The sequence below is a fragment of the Ixodes scapularis genome, unplaced genomic scaffold, assembly GCF_016920785.2.
Source record: "Ixodes scapularis isolate PalLabHiFi unplaced genomic scaffold, ASM1692078v2 PGA_scaffold5__190_contigs__length_132052651, whole genome shotgun sequence".
NCBI classification, from domain to species: domain Eukaryota; kingdom Metazoa; phylum Arthropoda; class Arachnida; order Ixodida; family Ixodidae; genus Ixodes; species Ixodes scapularis.
This window is the reverse complement of record NW_024609880.1, coordinates 76765143-76782246: the sequence shown is the minus strand read 5'-3', so window position 1 is coordinate 76782246 and position 17104 is coordinate 76765143. Positions and strand designations below refer to the sequence as shown.

At 44.9% G+C, this 17104-nt stretch overlaps 2 protein-coding genes across 2 annotated transcripts in view; one reads left to right on the top strand and one right to left on the bottom strand.

The window, feature by feature from the left end:
• The first annotated feature begins 815 nt into the window (after window positions 1-815).
• On the top strand, window positions 816-3542 carry LOC8041699 (acetylcholinesterase-1). Its single transcript, XM_029966818.4, has 2 exons — window positions 816-2329; window positions 3377-3542. Exons 1-2 carry the CDS (start codon window positions 816-818, stop codon window positions 3540-3542), a joined length of 1680 nt encoding a protein of 559 aa, XP_029822678.4.
• An 8802-nt stretch (window positions 3543-12344) lies between these two features.
• LOC8025958 (solute carrier family 22 member 7) overlaps window positions 12345-17104 on the bottom strand; it is a 44540-nt gene continuing 39780 nt past the window's right edge. Inside the window, exons 9-10 of the mRNA XM_040205725.3 lie at window positions 15198-15391; window positions 12345-12409 (exon numbers count right to left, since the gene is read on the bottom strand). Coding sequence (XP_040061659.1) covers window positions 12346-12409; window positions 15198-15391 — 258 coding nt within the window. The 3' untranslated portion in view covers window position 12345. The remainder of the gene's footprint in view (window positions 12410-15197; window positions 15392-17104) is intronic.

Sequence of the window (17104 nt, the reverse complement as noted above, 5' to 3'; positions counted from 1 at the left end):
AGCTCTTGAAGAGGAGGAGAGGAGGGACAAAGGGGAGGATATGCCCCTCCTTCTCTCCGCACCCTCTCCTCCTCCCCTCCTCGTCTTCTACTCCTTCTCCTCCGATTCGGTTTTCCCTCTAAATCTTGCGGGGAAAATGACGTCACATGACTTGGTGTCACGTCAACTAAGAACAAATTCAGTTCTTCCGCTAGATTTAGCGGGAAAATTGACGTCACGTGACCTCAACACCAATTCGATTCCCCGCTAAATCTAGAGGAGAAACTGAATTTCCCCGCTTGAATTGAATTGGTGTTGAGGCCAAGTAGCGGAGAATATAATTGGTGTTAAGGTTACGTGACGTCAATTTTCACGCTAAATTTAGCGCTGTCATGCCGACGCCGACGGCAACGCCGACGCCGCTCATCCAGGAAAAGGGCGCCTAAGAACTGCGCTTTAAAAGGGCTTCGCTATCTTCTTTGCTCAAAGCTGTAATTGCTGTGACATTTTCAATTCGAGGCCGTTTGATTTTGAGGAGCGATTAGCCTATGGAATCCTTTCAGCGTATTTTTTCAGAAACCTACCTACGTTTACAATGAGCATTTAAGATAAAATGAGAACAACGAAAATTGCTACCAGCTTCTCTGAGGCATGACTGTGCGCAATGAACGGCAACCAACGACAATCGGCCTAAAGAGAATTTATTGCACTCATTCATCTCCATTCCTGTAACGCTACAAAGCAATCAGCGGTCTTAAAATAATTAATGGTTTCCTGTCTTCTTCGCTCATATAAACGTTTCAAGAATTCTTTCGGCGGTCAGAGTAGCAGAAGAAATGGCACTGTCGATCCCATCCGTTTTCTTGGCTGCATTTTTAGCACCCGCGTGCTCTCTTGCCAGACTGAATTCCGGCACTGGGTATGTCACGGTTGAAACCTCAAGTGGACATGTCAGAGGGTTCACCGAAGACGTGGACGGAGTTATGATAGACCAGTTTCTTGGAATTCCCTACGCAGAACCGCCAGTGGGAGAGCTCCGTTTCCGCAAGCCTGTGCCATCCAAACCTTGGTACCCAACAACCCTAGATGCCCTTGAGTTTGCGAGTCCCTGCGCTCAGGCCAACGGTTCTATGCCTCCAGCACCGTGGCTCGTGGAAAGAGAGAAGATCCGGGAGGATTGTCTCTACCTCAACATCTGGACTCCGATGGAAAGAACCGTGGACCTCGGTGTTCTTGTGTGGTTCCATGGAGGGGGATTTAGAACAGGAACAGCATCCTCACCACTTTACAACTCCAAGAAGCTAGCCGCTGTTGGCAACATCGTGGTCGTCACGGTGAACTTCAGGTTAGGATTTTTAGGTTTCCTTTATACCGGTCCAGGAACGTCAACGGGGAACTACCTGCTGTGGGACCAACATCTGTGTCTCCGTTGGATTCAAGACAACATCGCCCGTTTCGGAGGCGACCCCGGCAGAGTCACCGTTTACGGTGAAAGTGCGGGGTCCATAGGCATCAGTTCGCTGCTCCTGTCGCCAAGAAACACGGGACTGATTCATCGTGCCATAATGGCGAGCGGAAGCAATCACTGGCTACAGCCGCCGCAGAACAAAGTGGGACCTGCTTTCGTGGACAGGGTGGCGAAAGCGGTAGGCTGTCTGACTCGTTCCTACCCATCGTCAAAAAGCCATCCGGCTGAAGTTGTAAACTGTCTCCGGTTCGTTTCCGTCGAAGACCTTATGCATGCGGAGGATACAGAGTTCATGGATCAGCTCGTGCCCTTCTCGCCCGCCCACGGAGATGACTTCCTTCCCATCCCGGAGTTGACGGCCATCAACAAAGGACTGATAATACCGCTGGAGAGCTTGATGACAGGTCTCATGACAGAAGAAGGAAGCGTCTTCGCCTACTTCAAAGATCCCGTGCTTCTAGGGTCCCAAAATGCTCCCAAGTTTACCAGGACGCAAGCGTCCCAGTTTGTGGGAAAACACTACCTCAACTTTCTGCCTACCACGACCCAAATGATGGTCAACGGCGCCTTCCAGCAGAAAGTTCGAAGTGGCTCGGATTGGACCGGCGTCTGGCGGTCGGTTGTGGATTCTATCGGTGATTTCGTCATCAATTGCCCAACCAAATTCTTCGCTGAAGCCTTCGCCAAGTTGAACCGCCCCGTGTACTTTTACGTTATCGACTACCCTTCGAAAACCTGGCCTGCCTGGTTTGGGGCAACGCATTTTGAGGAACTCCAGTTCGTGTTCGGAATGCCCTTTCGCTTTCCAGAGAGGTACACGGAAGAAGATCGGGCACAAAGCATGCATCTAATGAAGATTGTCAGCTCATACGTCAGCAACGGGTGAGTATATACTATACTGAACTATTTTATTGTGGCAATATTGAAACATTGACGTGACAACGAACGGTGGCTGGAATAATAATTTATATATATAACTCTTGGGAAGTATAAGGTGTGGCAGTAATTGATGATGGGCTGACGCCCAGTCTTTTTCAACAGAATGTTTGAAACTTACCTCATATAGCTTTTCTCATTTATTTATTTATTTATTTATTTATTTATTTATTTATTTATTTATTTATTTATTTATTTAATTATTTATTTATAACATACTGCAGGCCTTTTGAAATGCCCATGCGTGTGTGGGGTACAGTAGACATTCAAACCATCATTACACATGGCTATCATAATTATTAGTAATTGACATTTTCACAATTAACAATCAACGGCAGAAAACGTTTGTACAATATATGTTCAAAGAGATTTACAACACAACAGCACTATGGCAATACCTAAAAAGGATGATCATCGAGTGCTTTATAAAAATTAGAGGCTGTGAATATATTGTAAGGGAGGATGTTGCAATCTGATATGGTGCGTGGAAAATATGGAAACTTAATAATGTAAAGGAGGTAAAATAGGAACAATCTCTTGGACGTCTACGAAATAGTCTACGAAACAATATACTTAATTAACATCTGATTTTAAAAGATGGCTATATTGAGGACACATACTATCTTCGTGTGATTTTTTTTTTTTTTTTTTGCGTCACTAAGCAATTAGAAGGTGGACTCTCCAATCTTGTACTAAATATTTTTGTACCAGCATCACCTGACTCGACGGCTATCATACTCAGCCTTTTAAAAAACGGAGGTGGTTTTGAGTATAAAATCGCGTCACTGCCAAGCCAAACTGATCCTTCGACTCAACAACGCTCTGCCGAAGATGATCCTTGTTTAAGTGGAAATTCGTCGCATTTAGTCAACCATTGCTACTTTTTTTTTTTGTAACTCTTTACAAGTGCGGAGCGAAACTGTGATTTTGAGTCAGTCACTGCGATTTGTCACAAGGTGACATATTTACATTACGATGTTTCGACGTCCGCAGGAAGCCCGAACTGCCGGACGGCATGGAGTACCCGGTGTTCACGAAAGAACAGCCCATGCACGTGATCCTCAACGCTCGCAACACCAGCGTCGGTTCTGCGTTCCACGAAGAAGGTTGCAAGGTCTACCGATCGATCTACCAGATGCTCGGCGTCCCCACACCTTAGATTACTTATTCCTTATCACCCTAACCGCAGTCAACTCATCACAAGAAGACACTTACTATGTAGAGCCACCAAAAGTTCACAAAGTGCAGCGCTACACAGTGCTTGCTGCCTAATTGTTCAGGGTAACCAACTTGTTCGAAACTACAGCACGTAGTTAGAGCCCACTATAGTTATAGTGGCTGAAAGGACGAGAACGGCAAGGCGTCTCTTTTAGAAGCCCGGCCTCCAACACGTGCTCCTTGCCCTCCGCCATGCTTTGACTCCGCATGCATGCTCGAAACTCAAAAGACGCTTAAGTGTCATTCGTGGTCGAAAACTCGCCGGAGGCGGGACAAGTCAGAAACCTCCATGCCGTTCTTATTCTATAAGTGACTATAGTTTTTTACTGCACCTACACATGGCACCTATAGTGCTAGAGTCAGCCCGTGCTCGTATTAACAAGCTTCGTATTTGCAAAATTTGCTTTTACGATGTACCGTGATACGGGAACGTACTAAAAAAAACTTCTTAATTTAAGATTGCATAGTTGATTAGAAACAAACGTCAGTAATAAAGGTCACTCTTAGACGTTGCAGTTTGTATTTCTCTGTCGACCCGGAGATACCATCCGGGAGTATTACAATAACTCAAGAAGCGGCTTGGTAGTTGTGTCATTTTGAGGTCGAGACCTACCTCTCGAAGTCGAGGGACTTATCTGAGTGGGTCAGACCTATATGGTTTCCGATACTGTTACGATGATTTTCAGATGCCAGAGGAAAAAAAAAATAAAAGGTCCTGAGACGTTGACTATGAAAAGAAGGTGTCGGATGGGTTTGCACATTGCGAATAGAGTAACCCAATGGATACTTGGTTCATCGCTTGGAACACACGTACCAATTATCCTGATTGTACACATCTCTCCAATATTAGTTATACTCGAGGTGGGTAGATATTTGAAGGTCGCGAATAAGTATAGTATGGATAACTCACCATTTAGATCGAAAGTCCAATAGAATGGAGGTTTTCCATATTTGAGCGCTTTCCCAAATATCCAATCATTTTCAAGTTACATTGAGCGGATGATTTGAAGCCGTTGAGTGCGCTTGCCCTACTGCCCACGCGAACTGCGGAAAATCAAAGCTCACACAGGCCGCTTTCCTTTTATACAAAGCGCAACCACCTTTTCTCTCCGTCGTGCTTTCACTGTGCGTGCACGCCCGAAGCACACAATATGCCGCAGGCGTGCAAACTGAAGAACCTCCTCTCCGTTCGCACCCTATCGGCGTCTGTAGGTTCGGTATCACTTTTCACTCATGCCGTATTCTACATAAATGGGTGTTCTACTCACACGTGCTTGCCCCGTTCATAAAGCAGTAGGACAAGTTGAACATTAATTGTCACCCAATTAGGAAACTATCACACGAATCAGGAGAGTGTGTGGAGCTTGCGTTATGCTCTGACTATATGAACGAGCTGAATGCAAGGCATGCACCTAGAAAAAATATGACTGACCTCCTTGAGCACCGAAGTATTCTTTTTTCTTGCTTTTTTTATATAAGTACTTATTTGCTGATAGGAATAAAACTCAATGACAAATTTCCGTGGCATTTCTCAGGAGAAAAGAGTGCGAATGCACAGCTTTGATCGCCGCTCAAGCTGCGCAAGCGCACGGGTTGCGGTACCTTTGACTATACATTGTCGCAGAACGTTTTCATTTATATTACCGAATTGTTGAATATAAATTAGACCCTGCTTTTGGCATACACTTCGAGCCTGGAACACTGTTAATAGGGTTTATTTATTTATTTATTTTATTTATTTAGGAATACTGCAGGCCAATTGCGGCCCAAGCAGGATTGGAATTACAAAAGTGGAGTAAAAAAAAAAAAAACGCAACACCAGGTAATCCGTAAAATGAAAGAGGGGAACAGGGGAAAATTATGCAAAAATTGTAATAAAGCACATGTAATAGCTCACAACAAAGTTGGGAGGGGTGGCGGTAGTGGGGAACAGGAAAATAAAACACAATGCAAAGAGTTACACATCAAACAAACACTCAATCGACTCCAAAACATTGTCAGATATAAATATGTGATGAGGTAGGTTGTTCCATTCTGTTATGGTTCTGGGAAAGAAGGAGTATTTAAATGCATTTGTTCGAGCGAATACTGGAGTTATTTTATGCGCATGGTCATGCCTCGTGCGCCTAGTCGAGGATGGGTGAAGAAAGGACGACGATTCAAGCCGGCGTTTTTTAAACCAGAGTTGATAAAGAAATTTTAGTCTAGCTAGCTTCCTTCGTGATTCAAGAGAGATGATGTTGTTACTTTGAATTAAGGCAGCAGGTGAGTCATGCGGGTGGTAGCGACTAAATATAAAACGAGCTGCTTGCTTTTGAACATCTTCCAATATCTTGATATCTTTTTTTGTGAATGGATCCCAGACTGTACAGGCGTATTCTTTTTTGTTCTTATCAATGTGTTATAGGCTAAAAGTTTCACATGAGAAGGCACGTGCTTAAGCTTGTGCCTTATCATACCTAGTTTTCGACGGGCAGCTGCACAAACGTGTTCAATGTGTGAGGACCAAGATAAGTTGCTAGAAATCGTTATACCAAGATATTTAAAGCGCATCGTCCGAGAGATGTAGTTATCACCAATAAAGTATTCATACTGATGAGAGGACTTTTTGTTAGTGATGCGCATGTACAAGGACTTTTCTTGGTTAAGCTTCATCTCCCAACGATCGCACCAGCTAGATACTGCATTAAGGCTTTCGTTCAGAACAACTTAGTCCCTAGTAGAGTTAATATCCTTGAACAATAGACAGTCGTCCGCAAATAAACGAATACTCACGCTTTTATCTATACAAAAAGTGAGGTTATTAATAAAAATTGAAAAAAGAAGAGGGCCAAGGACACTCCCTTGCGGAACACCCGAAATTACAGGAAGAGGATCAGTATGGTGACCGACTACATCGACGAATTGTTTTCGCATTTGAAAATAAGATGAAATCCATTGAACAACTGTGCTGGGAAGGCCAATCTCATTAAGTTTGTATATAAGACCGGAATGAGGAACTCTGTCGAAGGCTTTGCTAAAATCAAGGAAGATGACGTCGACTTGACCAGGCCTATCTACTATAGAAGCAAAAGAATGAATAGTTGAAATGAGCTGAGTAGTAGTAGAAAGTCCCTTTCGGAACCCATGCTGAAAAGGTGAGATTATTTCATGTTTATCGAGGAAATCATTGATGTAATTAGAAATTATATGCTCTAGTAGTTTACACGAAGAGCTGGTGAGTGAAATTGGGCGATAATTTGTTAACATTGTACGGTCTCCTTTTTTAAAAACGGGTACAACCCGAGCAATTCGCCAATCTGACGGAACAACGCCACATGAAAATGACATCTGGAAGATAACAACAAGGAATCTAGAAATCCACTCAGCGTAACGACGAAGAAATGCATTTGGTATATCATCAGGACCATTTGACGATTTAGGTTTGAGGTTAAGTAGCATAGAAAAGATACCTTCAAATGTGATGAACTCTGAGCTTATTTCAGTTTCTTCGTTAAAGGAGGAATGTCTAGTGTAAGACTTCGAGAACACTGACTGAAAGAAAAGATTAAACTCCGTAGCTATTTGTTGTTTGTCGTGAATCAACATTTCCCCAATTTTGACATAATCGACAGTTTTTTGTTGATTTGAGCTGAGGTGTCGCCAGAACTTCGCTGGATCTGTCTTAAGGAATCGTGCGAGTGTATTGGAATGATAGAACTGTTTACTTGTGCGAATTTTAGCTGCTAGTGCTCGCTTTAGGCAGGGGAGGGAGGAACTGTGAACTCGACTTCTACGGTTTCTTCTTACTTTCCGTACTAGATGAATTATTTCGCGTGTCATCCAGGGTTTTTTGCGGCGCACATATTTACTTTTATTAGGAATAAAGTTTCGAAGACAAAAATGACAGATTGATTTAAATTTATTCCATAAATAATTAACGTCGTTCCCAGAAAATGTATCTAAGGATAACTCAAGGTAATCTAGAACAGATTCGTCATTCGCCCTAGAACAGTCTTTAATAGTTTTGCGCTTCTGGGCCACAAAATCATCCGAGCTGCCCATGAGGCAGGAGAGAGAAACAAGCTTATGGTCGGACAACCCATCCTCCACTGATACCTGTACCTCAGACAGAGACCTACTATAAAGGACAAGATCTAAAATGGACGATGAATCACCCTGGACGCGTGTGGGTGCATTAACTGCTTGAGAAAGGTCACAGGCAAACGCAATGTCGAATAGGAGTTTGAATCAAATTGCAATGCGTCATTCACAGACTTCACAGTGCTAAGGAAATTCGCAACATACCGGCTCTTTTCCCAGTGTTTAATCTAGAGACCGACGCACCACTGTATTATTTAAAACAGTATCCGCACAACAGTAATCACTTGCGGAGCGAACGTTTCAATAGTTTTTTCTAAGCTTGCAACCGACAGCTGAAGGTTGTTTGTTTGCCAGCTGTTTGCGCCATCTGTTGCTCGTTGTTTTACGGAGTTTTTAAAGACGCATATCTAACAAACTACTCCGTCAATAATACCTTCATTCTGGTAGTTTCAACACGGGAATCAAAAAATGTTGCAACTTGACCGGGTGTCTGACCTAGTCAAGGCACCATGTGGTGAACCACCAGAATAACTTTTGCAACTATGCTGACGGACTCTGATCAAACTATATCTTTGAATTCGCTTAACAGGAGTTAACTCTTACGTCATGCGAAAAAGAAATTCATGGTAGCATTGGCCTGTTCCCATGCGTCTATCTCAGCCATCATAGGGGTAGAATTATTGAAATTTAGACCTATCATATACTCGTCAAAAGGCAAAAATAATATTTGGTGGACATAAGAAAATTTTTTGAGGATAAATAAGAGTTCATTTTTCTGACCAAAATGGTACGTATCGTCACTCCACTCAGCTGCATCGAACAAATTAAACATACACAAACTATGTTGCCATGTTGGCACGACATATAGTATGCCGTGATTACAAATAATGCCTATTTCTCATAAATAATTATTAAACTGTTAGTTAAGCATGTTAAATCTGTTGATCTTATAACTTCACTCTTCATCGCAATTCAAAAGTAGTATCATGAGCGCCATTCCCGAGAGGATCCGCTGTTGATCACCAGATGGCGACACTGTGTTATGTATTGGACGTTTTGCGTTGTACCTGGCCCGAATAAAGTCAAGAACAACAATATCTTACTCAGTTAATAATAATAAAAAAACGACAATCCGTTTTTCTAAAATTATTTAGAAAAAACGAGATATGCTGAAATTATTTTTGATACGTTCATGCAGGGTTTACGAGGAGGATAACCTTCGAATAAGTGGTAATAATGTCGACTTTGCTCGTTTTTAAAATATAACCCGATTTTGAGGGGTTCTCTTTAAAACTTCAGTTTGTGTACTAAAATCAGCCCGTAGTAGAAGCTCAAAAAAAAAAAGATTGCATCTTTTTTCGTTCAAAACGACCTGGCAATTTGCTTTACCAAGATACCAGTTTGAATCGGCTAACTACTCTTACGTCCCTTGAGTCGCAAACTTTATTGCCCGACCACGAAAACCCTCAATTTGTTATTCTGCTGCATTTTACAACATGTAGTAATCCTAGGTCAACGTCTATAAAGTGTAATAGGCAGCGGTTTAGTCCCTTTCGTTTGTTCGTGCTTTATAGTACCATATACAGTGCGCGGTCGTTATCTCCAGCAATGCCACAGCAACTGAACGACCTGAAACAGCACAAACAATCTATGTCCTATGTAGTTGAATCGACATCCGATGATATGCTAGAACGTGTCAGGTCTGGATAGCACTGTACAGCTGTCTAGATGTCACCCGTGTCACCAATGACGCCAATATTGGACATCTTTAATGTGTGAGCTAAACTGCGAAGGTTCTTGTCTTTTCGTACCATGACGGTTGTCTGTTCCTCTAGGAATAAATCGGTTTCACTTCTTCGTCACATATAATTTTTAGTAACCCTGGGTGCCTTATATCTTGACGGACGCCGGGGCCGTCCTGATATTTATCAGATTAAGGTTAAGAAGTACCCTCACAACCGAAATCTAGTTTGATCGCAAAAAAAGTATATCGAACGCTTTTGGTCAGATAACGTGTGGGGAGCACCAAGAAGTTCACGATAAAAAAAAAAAAAAAACATAAAATAGGTGAGACAGATTGGCGTACGGGTTCAATTAACAACCAAAGTGTGCAGAAGATTAAATGGTGGTGGATGGAAAGGAGAGGCGTGACATGCATGTGCTTCAGTTTTCGAAAATCAACGCGCCTAAAGCGTCTTCAGGTTTTCTGTAACTTATATCACTCACCTTTCATTGGTAACTCCTCCTGGTTATTGGTGCAGCCTTGTATCACTCACCTGTCGTTTTTTAACTCCTTATTTTACTTTTTGGCGTAAACCTTGTATCCCTCACCCTTTCTTGGCAACTCCTGATTTTACTTGTTCGTGAAGAGTTACCACATAACGTTTGTTTCTTTTGCAGTTACTTTCCTTTCTTTATTTGTTTGACCCCTTCCGTGAAAGAGCATACCAGTGTAATTCCCTTATCTATATTGTTCCCATTCTTATTGTACGTCCGCTGAACGTGCACACCACGGACTACAACATATAAACAAAACAATTAACCACAACAAAGAAAAACGAGATGGTCAAGCATCCTTCAAATTAAGACAAACGCACAAGTCGGTTTAACTGCTTGCTTACATTGAACCGGTTTCTTGCAATCGAAATGACCACCAATCTAATTTCAAAAAAAGAACGCTCTCAAAACTGTGGACTCAAGCCATAGTGGCACAATAGCGTCTGCGCATTGAGGCACGCTAACCTGGACTAGGACAATAGTACCCAACCACCTTGACATTCTATTCCTTTGATCAGTTTCCAATCGTTATATCGCCTGCGCTCTTGCATAGTCAACCATTTTAGAAGAAATAAACGGACATTTGTTTTAATGCTTTTACAGGGTTGTTACCTTTCGTGACAGTATCAAGCATGAGTTAAAGTTCGTGCTGTCGGATTCCCTGCCCATTCAGATCTGGATAAGCATCGTCCTGGCATGCGTTCGTGTAGACTCTAGTGTGGGATGCTTGTTAAAAATTCACAGGTCAGCAGTCTTACTGCTTTGGCCGCATTGCTCCTGCACTTTGCAGATACTAGACGCCACCGTAGGCAAACTAACAGCCCCTGGTGTCTAAACATCCACACTGCGAATTTGACTCCTTCGCATTAAAGTATACTATCCCTAGTATGGCCCTACAGCATCAGTTTTTACTTTATTCACTTTAAATAGCTCGAAAACCACCCCTTCTTTCGGTGCCTGTATTGGGCAGGAGATCGAACTATAGGGGGCGCTCTGACCCGTTTGTTTTTCCCACGCTCGGTGTTTACTCAACACAAGGCCTGTACACATGCCAAGAGGCCTTATAGGCATGGCCATGTCATCTTCTACAATAGAGCGCGGGGCACAGTTTAATGTAAAAAATACTAACAATCGACGAAGCGACGTTAACCGCCGAATTCAGGAACCTCACTCAAACTACACTCAAACTGAAGGGCCCCTCCACTTCCTCGAGGAAGTGGAGGGGCCCTTCAGTTTGAGTGTAGTTCGAGTGAGGTTTCTGAATTCGGCGGTAAGTGCCGGATCTGTCTTCTGAGAATGCGAGCTTGACCCACTTCGGCTTTTCTGCTAAGCTGGGATCGTGCATGCTGCATTGTTCATGCAGGCCGTCGTGGAAACAAAAGAGCCCCTCCTCCCCCTCACCGGAGAACATGAACTCCAGTCGAACGCTGACGCCGCGTTCGGTTATGTCGGCCGAGCGCGGCGTCATTGTATTTGTTGTCCCCATCCGTGTAGTTGACAAGTTAACCGCTTGGGGCGTAACGGTCTGTCCTCCTCCCCAATAGAATGCATCTTCGACCGGTTTCTTTGGCGTTCCGTGTTCCACCCACATATATTGAAATTGGTCTCGAAGAGGCAGACTAACTACGTCACAGTAGACGGTGTGCTATGCTCTCGAAATGTTGACATTCTTTGTCAAGTAAGACCTGGCAACAGTGTGCGAGGGAACGCCAAGTGTCGCTTTCGTCGGGTGCCGTCCCAGTTCGTGGCTGCTCAAGTTTCCGTGGACTGTAGAGTTGAATAGGGACCTGCAGCAGAACGGGCGCGTCTGCCGTGTCCACCCCCGGTCTTGTGCCACTGCCATGGAGGATGGCGGAGGGCGACAGCATGGTACTCGTATGACGGTATCAGGCGGAACTTGAAAGACCGCCAAATGGAGGACGAGATAAAAACACACCAATCGGACACACGTTCAAGAAACACCACCTGGAAGCCAAGGCCTGCCGCCATGCGCGTCTTGCTCCGTCTCAGAACGAGCACAACGCCGGCACCCTGCCACACCAAAACTATGGCACCATGAGCTTTGCGGCGATTTCCGCTTGGGGCGGTTCGGGGCTTCACTAATAATGACGACGCGCGCAGGCCTTGTCTTCTGGGTTATATTTGGTTCCGGGCGCCATAAATGAAATGTATACGCCCATGTAGCAGCAGGCACGTGCACTTAATTGAGTTGATTCATGTTTCTGTCATTGATGATCGAGGCTAGGTGATTAGCAGATGGATGATGTCCCCACATCAGTTAAGACCCAATGGGCCATCCCGTTACCCAAGTCCTTGTCACCTTGGGGTATACTTTCTTTGGCACGCAGCATATTCATAATTTCGTCCTTTTTTTTGTGGTTTTGTTAAAGGTGAGACGTAATGCGACCAGGCTTGTCTTCCTCTGCATCTTGCTTGCCATTCGCTTTGCTGCGAGGAAACAGACATACAATTACGCTCACTACAGTTAATTTTTTTTTGCGTGCAATTTGCGACAATGAAATTTTTGCAAAACTCCCGTCAAACAACATTAAATGTCGCTACCTTTTAGGCGTCTGCTAGCTTTTCAAAATAATTTGTACTTATGATTCTGCAAATACTTGGTGCTCACAAGGTGAGCTATTGTGAGACTTGGATACTAATTCTTTCAATGGTTTCACGTTTATTTAAGTAAATGCTCGAGGGTAACTTTCTCTATTCATATCATTATACGCCACTTCCGAGCGTATGCCTACAACAGGCTGACAAAAGAAGCACCTTTTAGGCATTAAAGTATTCCGATGCTTGTCAAGGAAGGTCCTAACGCGTCTATTAAATACAACAAAATATCAACTGAAATAAATGCGAATATTAGCCATTACGCACTGTAGTGTACGATCTGTCTTCAGCAGCTTAATCTCGACAAGCTCAGGTGGCTTCAATATATGGCGGCAAACAACTAATCCGCGAGCTTGATTTTAGGCAGAACGAGTGGAATGCTGTCTTAGCAGACTTCGTAGCTCTACTGAAAACATTTGCAATTTTTATCCAGTTTTGAAGGGACTATGAAACGATTTTGAAATCGAATTTCATCCACCGCCAGTCATAAAAGGTGTGAAAAGAAAACTAAAGCACACAAATAGAGAACCATAAAATGATTTCGCCATAAAACTTTTAAAAGAAGAGCGGTCTCTTTTATGTCTTCTTTCCTGCGAAAGCTCTCTTCCTTTTCACTACTATGCATCCGCGGTGCCAAAGCACGTCAGCCAAATCCACGTTGCCTATTTATTGGATTAGAGCTATACCTCACCAGCACATCGATCATAAACAATAAATAGCCGGCGAATGTTTCTTCAAAGTATTGTTAAAGAATATTCTGATCCAGATTTTGTAGCATAATTTGCGATGTGACGGAAATTGACGAATTTTAGAATACTTAAAGCCCCTTGATAAAAGCGTTTTTTACAAGTACCGCCAACCATTGTTGTGGAAGCGCTCGAGACACGTGCCATGAGCGGGTGCTCCGCCGCCATTCGCTTCCAAGGCCCGCTCATTTCAGTGCTGCGCCGCCATTTGCTTCCAAGGGCCGCTCGAGACATGGGCCTCGTGCACTCGCGCATTTGACGCTACTTGCAAGACGAGCGCAAACATATCGAGGGGCTTTAAGAATACTCGGAGCTATGCGCCATCTATCGTGTGGTAAACGAAGCAAGGGGGAAAAGGGGGGGGGGGGGGGGGGGGGGGGGGGGGGGGGGCTCGCGGTTTCTGTTATCTGCTGAAAAGCTTGGCGTCGGTGGTGACCGCCGACGTGGTCGGCGTGGTGGAAGCTCGTCGTTCCGCGTAAAACGCTATCCTTGACTCAATTCTCGTCTCGTGTCGTGATGATAACACAGCACTTCCTAGAAGGGAAGATCCATCTACTCGTGCGGCGATGTTGTGGTGGAACCCTGAAGACAACAGAAACGCTCGTGCCGTCGTGTTTGTTTGCTTCGATTACAGTGGTGCTTTCTTAGCATTTGTGTCCTCGAACACCGCTCAGATTGCTTATTTTGTGCGTTCCATGCGTATGCTCAAGTTCAAGGTATTAGTGGTGCGTACTGTATTTAAAGGCGTGCATGAAAGATGCAAATTTTGACGCGTTTTCGTCACCCGAGAAAAGTGATTAGTGTTTGCATTTCTGAACTCCCGCAACGTCTATGTGATTACGAAATCATAGTTCTACGTTGTTATATCGCTGCTAAGATTGCATCGTCTTTCACAATCGTAGAAAAGCCGTAGGGCAAGATTTGCACCATCGGTAAAGTTGTGTGTTAAAGCCGTGATCGTCCAAGACGGCGTACTGCATCTTTTTCTTTTTTTCATCCACCCTGCTTTGCGGACCAATCCTGACACAATAAAAATTATTAAAGCTTGAGACCATAGACAACTCTGTCCATTTTCTGCTATGCCAGTGAGTGGCAGCCTGTCCACTCCTTTCAAAAGGCACAGCGGAAACAGCTGACGCAGGCGACGGCGGGGAAACTGCTGACGACCTGCTAGGCTTGTTGCAGTGGTTGCAGGAGTGTGTGCGCGCGACGCAGAGCGGTTGTTTTGGTCGCTCCGGTCAGAACGGGCGCAGTCGTAGCTAACGCGCTCGTTGCAAGTGCCTGAATTACAGTTTGTGCAGTCGCCACTGCTTGTAGTCTGATTCTCACGAGGAACAGGAGTCTTTACCGGAAGACTCGCCGCACTTTCCAACAGGCGTACCGGAGTATGGGACCAGTCCCATGTTGTCGCTGCAGCGGAACATATCTAGTTGAGTTTCGCACAGCTGCGATGTGTCCATGGCTATCGCGGTGATGAGAGGCGCCGATTCAGAAATTATGTCGGTGGCATCGGTGCCATCGCAGTAAAACCCTGTGGTAAAATTTACCGGCGCATCGCCGCTCGCCGCTAACGCTCTCCTTCTCCTATTGTCGAGAGAACTTCCGGTTTCAGTGCCAGAGTACGTCACGACCGTCGAAATTATTCCGCGAATTGTTTTGCGGTGAGTTGGAGACGAAGAGAAACTCGATATTTCGTTAATTTTTCGTGTAGAAATTAATAAACCGAAACAAAAACGGATGCTTGTTCGGCGTTCAGTGAACATTAAAAGTTCAACGTAAAAGTTATTTGGCAAATGTAAAAAGGTAATTTCATGGGCCTCTTAAGCATTTGTCGCGGACATGGATCATAGCCGCTACAGAAAGGTCTGACTCACGGTTCATCCGGACTTATCCGCTCGACCAGGATGGGACAGAAACACAGTCCTTGGTTCTTGGCGAAGTTCTCGCCGTCTTCTATTGTCTGTGGCAACGGTTCATGGACGGTGTCCGGAACGAAGAAGAGCAGTACAGATGCCAGGAGGGACAGCGCACCCAGTACCAGGACGGGCAGGTACCGGTCATATTCCACCTACGGGACAACTTACCTTCAGGACAAGACATTCGCTCACACTGATCAGCAAATGACTTTGTCTCAAGAAATGTTTACTAAAATAAGTTAGACAAAAATGTAGCGATTTCCGGCAAAGGCATCGAAGGTGCCATACGTGTGCTCGTTACTCCAAAAATGTAATGGATTACAATTACAAATTACCGAGTCCCAAATGTAATGAATTCCCGTTACAAATTACTTTCGCAGAAAAGTAACAAATTACTTTACTCGTTACGTTTCAAATCACTTTCACGTTACTTCTCCAGTACGCTTATCAAGAAAAACAATATAAAAAATTTTGATGTTTTCAAAAATGTTCTGCAACACTACTTTCCATTTCTAATACACCCGCATTATGGTAGTCCTTGTAAAAATACAATATTTTACTTGTGAGAAAGATTGCAGGTACAAGGTTCACCTGTAAGCTGACAAGGCAGCGAAAGCTGCAACCACAACCGCCATCCCGCTAGCTTACAACGACCGGAAATGATCCCTGGAATTCTGCAGACAAAGCCAGCGGTGCGCATGCTCAGTAGCAGCATCTACCTCCGCTAGGCGATGCGGAGATAAGGAACCGATCTACGGAAGCTCCCAATGGAAACGAGCCTTTCAAGTGGTGTAAAAGTCAAACACAATTAAACACGAAGAAGTTTCTCAGAAGAAAAAAATGAAAGCCGCTTACAACTCCCTGTAACTCCGAATTAGAGCGCAGCTCTTGAGGAGGAGGAGGGAAGGGCACTGGGGGGGGGGGGTTAAACTAACCAGGGGGGGGGGGGTCACGTGACCTTGGGGGTCACGTGACCCCCAATGCCGATGATGTCATCACTGACGTCACTGATGACGTCATCAGTGACGATGACGATGCGGGTACCGATGACGTCATTAGTGACGTCACTGATGACTTCACCAGTGATGATGACGATGACGATGCGGATGCCGGTGACGACATCAGTGACGTCACTGATGACGTCATCAGTGATGATGACGATGACAATGCGGATGTCGGTAACGTCATCAGTGATGATGGCGATGCGGATGCCGGTGACGTCATCAGTGATGATGACGATGACGATGTGGATGCCGGTGACGTCATCAGTGATGACGATGACGATGTGGATGCCGGTGACGTCATCCGTGATGATGACGATGACGATGTGGATGCCGGTGACGTCATCCGCGATGATGACAATGACGATGTGGATGCCGGCGACGTCATCAGTGATGATGACGATGACGATGCGGATGCCGGTGACGTCATCAGTGATGATGACGATGACGATGCCGGTGACGTCATCAGTGATGATGACGATGACGATGTGGATTCCGGTGACGTCATCAGTGATGATGACGATGACGATGCGGATGCCGGTGACGTCATCAGTGATGATGACGATGACGATGTGGATGCCGGTGACGTCATCAGTGATGATGACGATGACGATGTGGATGCCGGTGACGTCATCAGTGATGATGACGATGACGATGTGGATGCCGGTGACGTCATCAGTGACGATGACGTCATCGGGGGTCACGCGACATCGGCGGGGGTCACGTGACCTCGAGGAGGTGGTCACGTGACCTCGAGGAGGGGGTCACGTGACCTCAGTGGAGTCACGTGACTTCGGGGGGTCACGTGACCCCCCCACGAGGTCATGTGACCCCGGTGGGGGGCTCGCGCGGTGCATTATGGGA

Coding starts and splice junctions, on each gene's coding strand:
- LOC8041699 (XM_029966818.4), top strand. CDS start 816: ATGGCACTGTCGATCCCATCCGTTTTCTTGGCTGCATTTTTAGCACCC. Junction 2,330..3,376: donor AGCTCATACGTCAGCAACGG/GTGAGTATATAC, acceptor CGACGTCCGCAG/GAAGCCCGAACTGCCGGACG.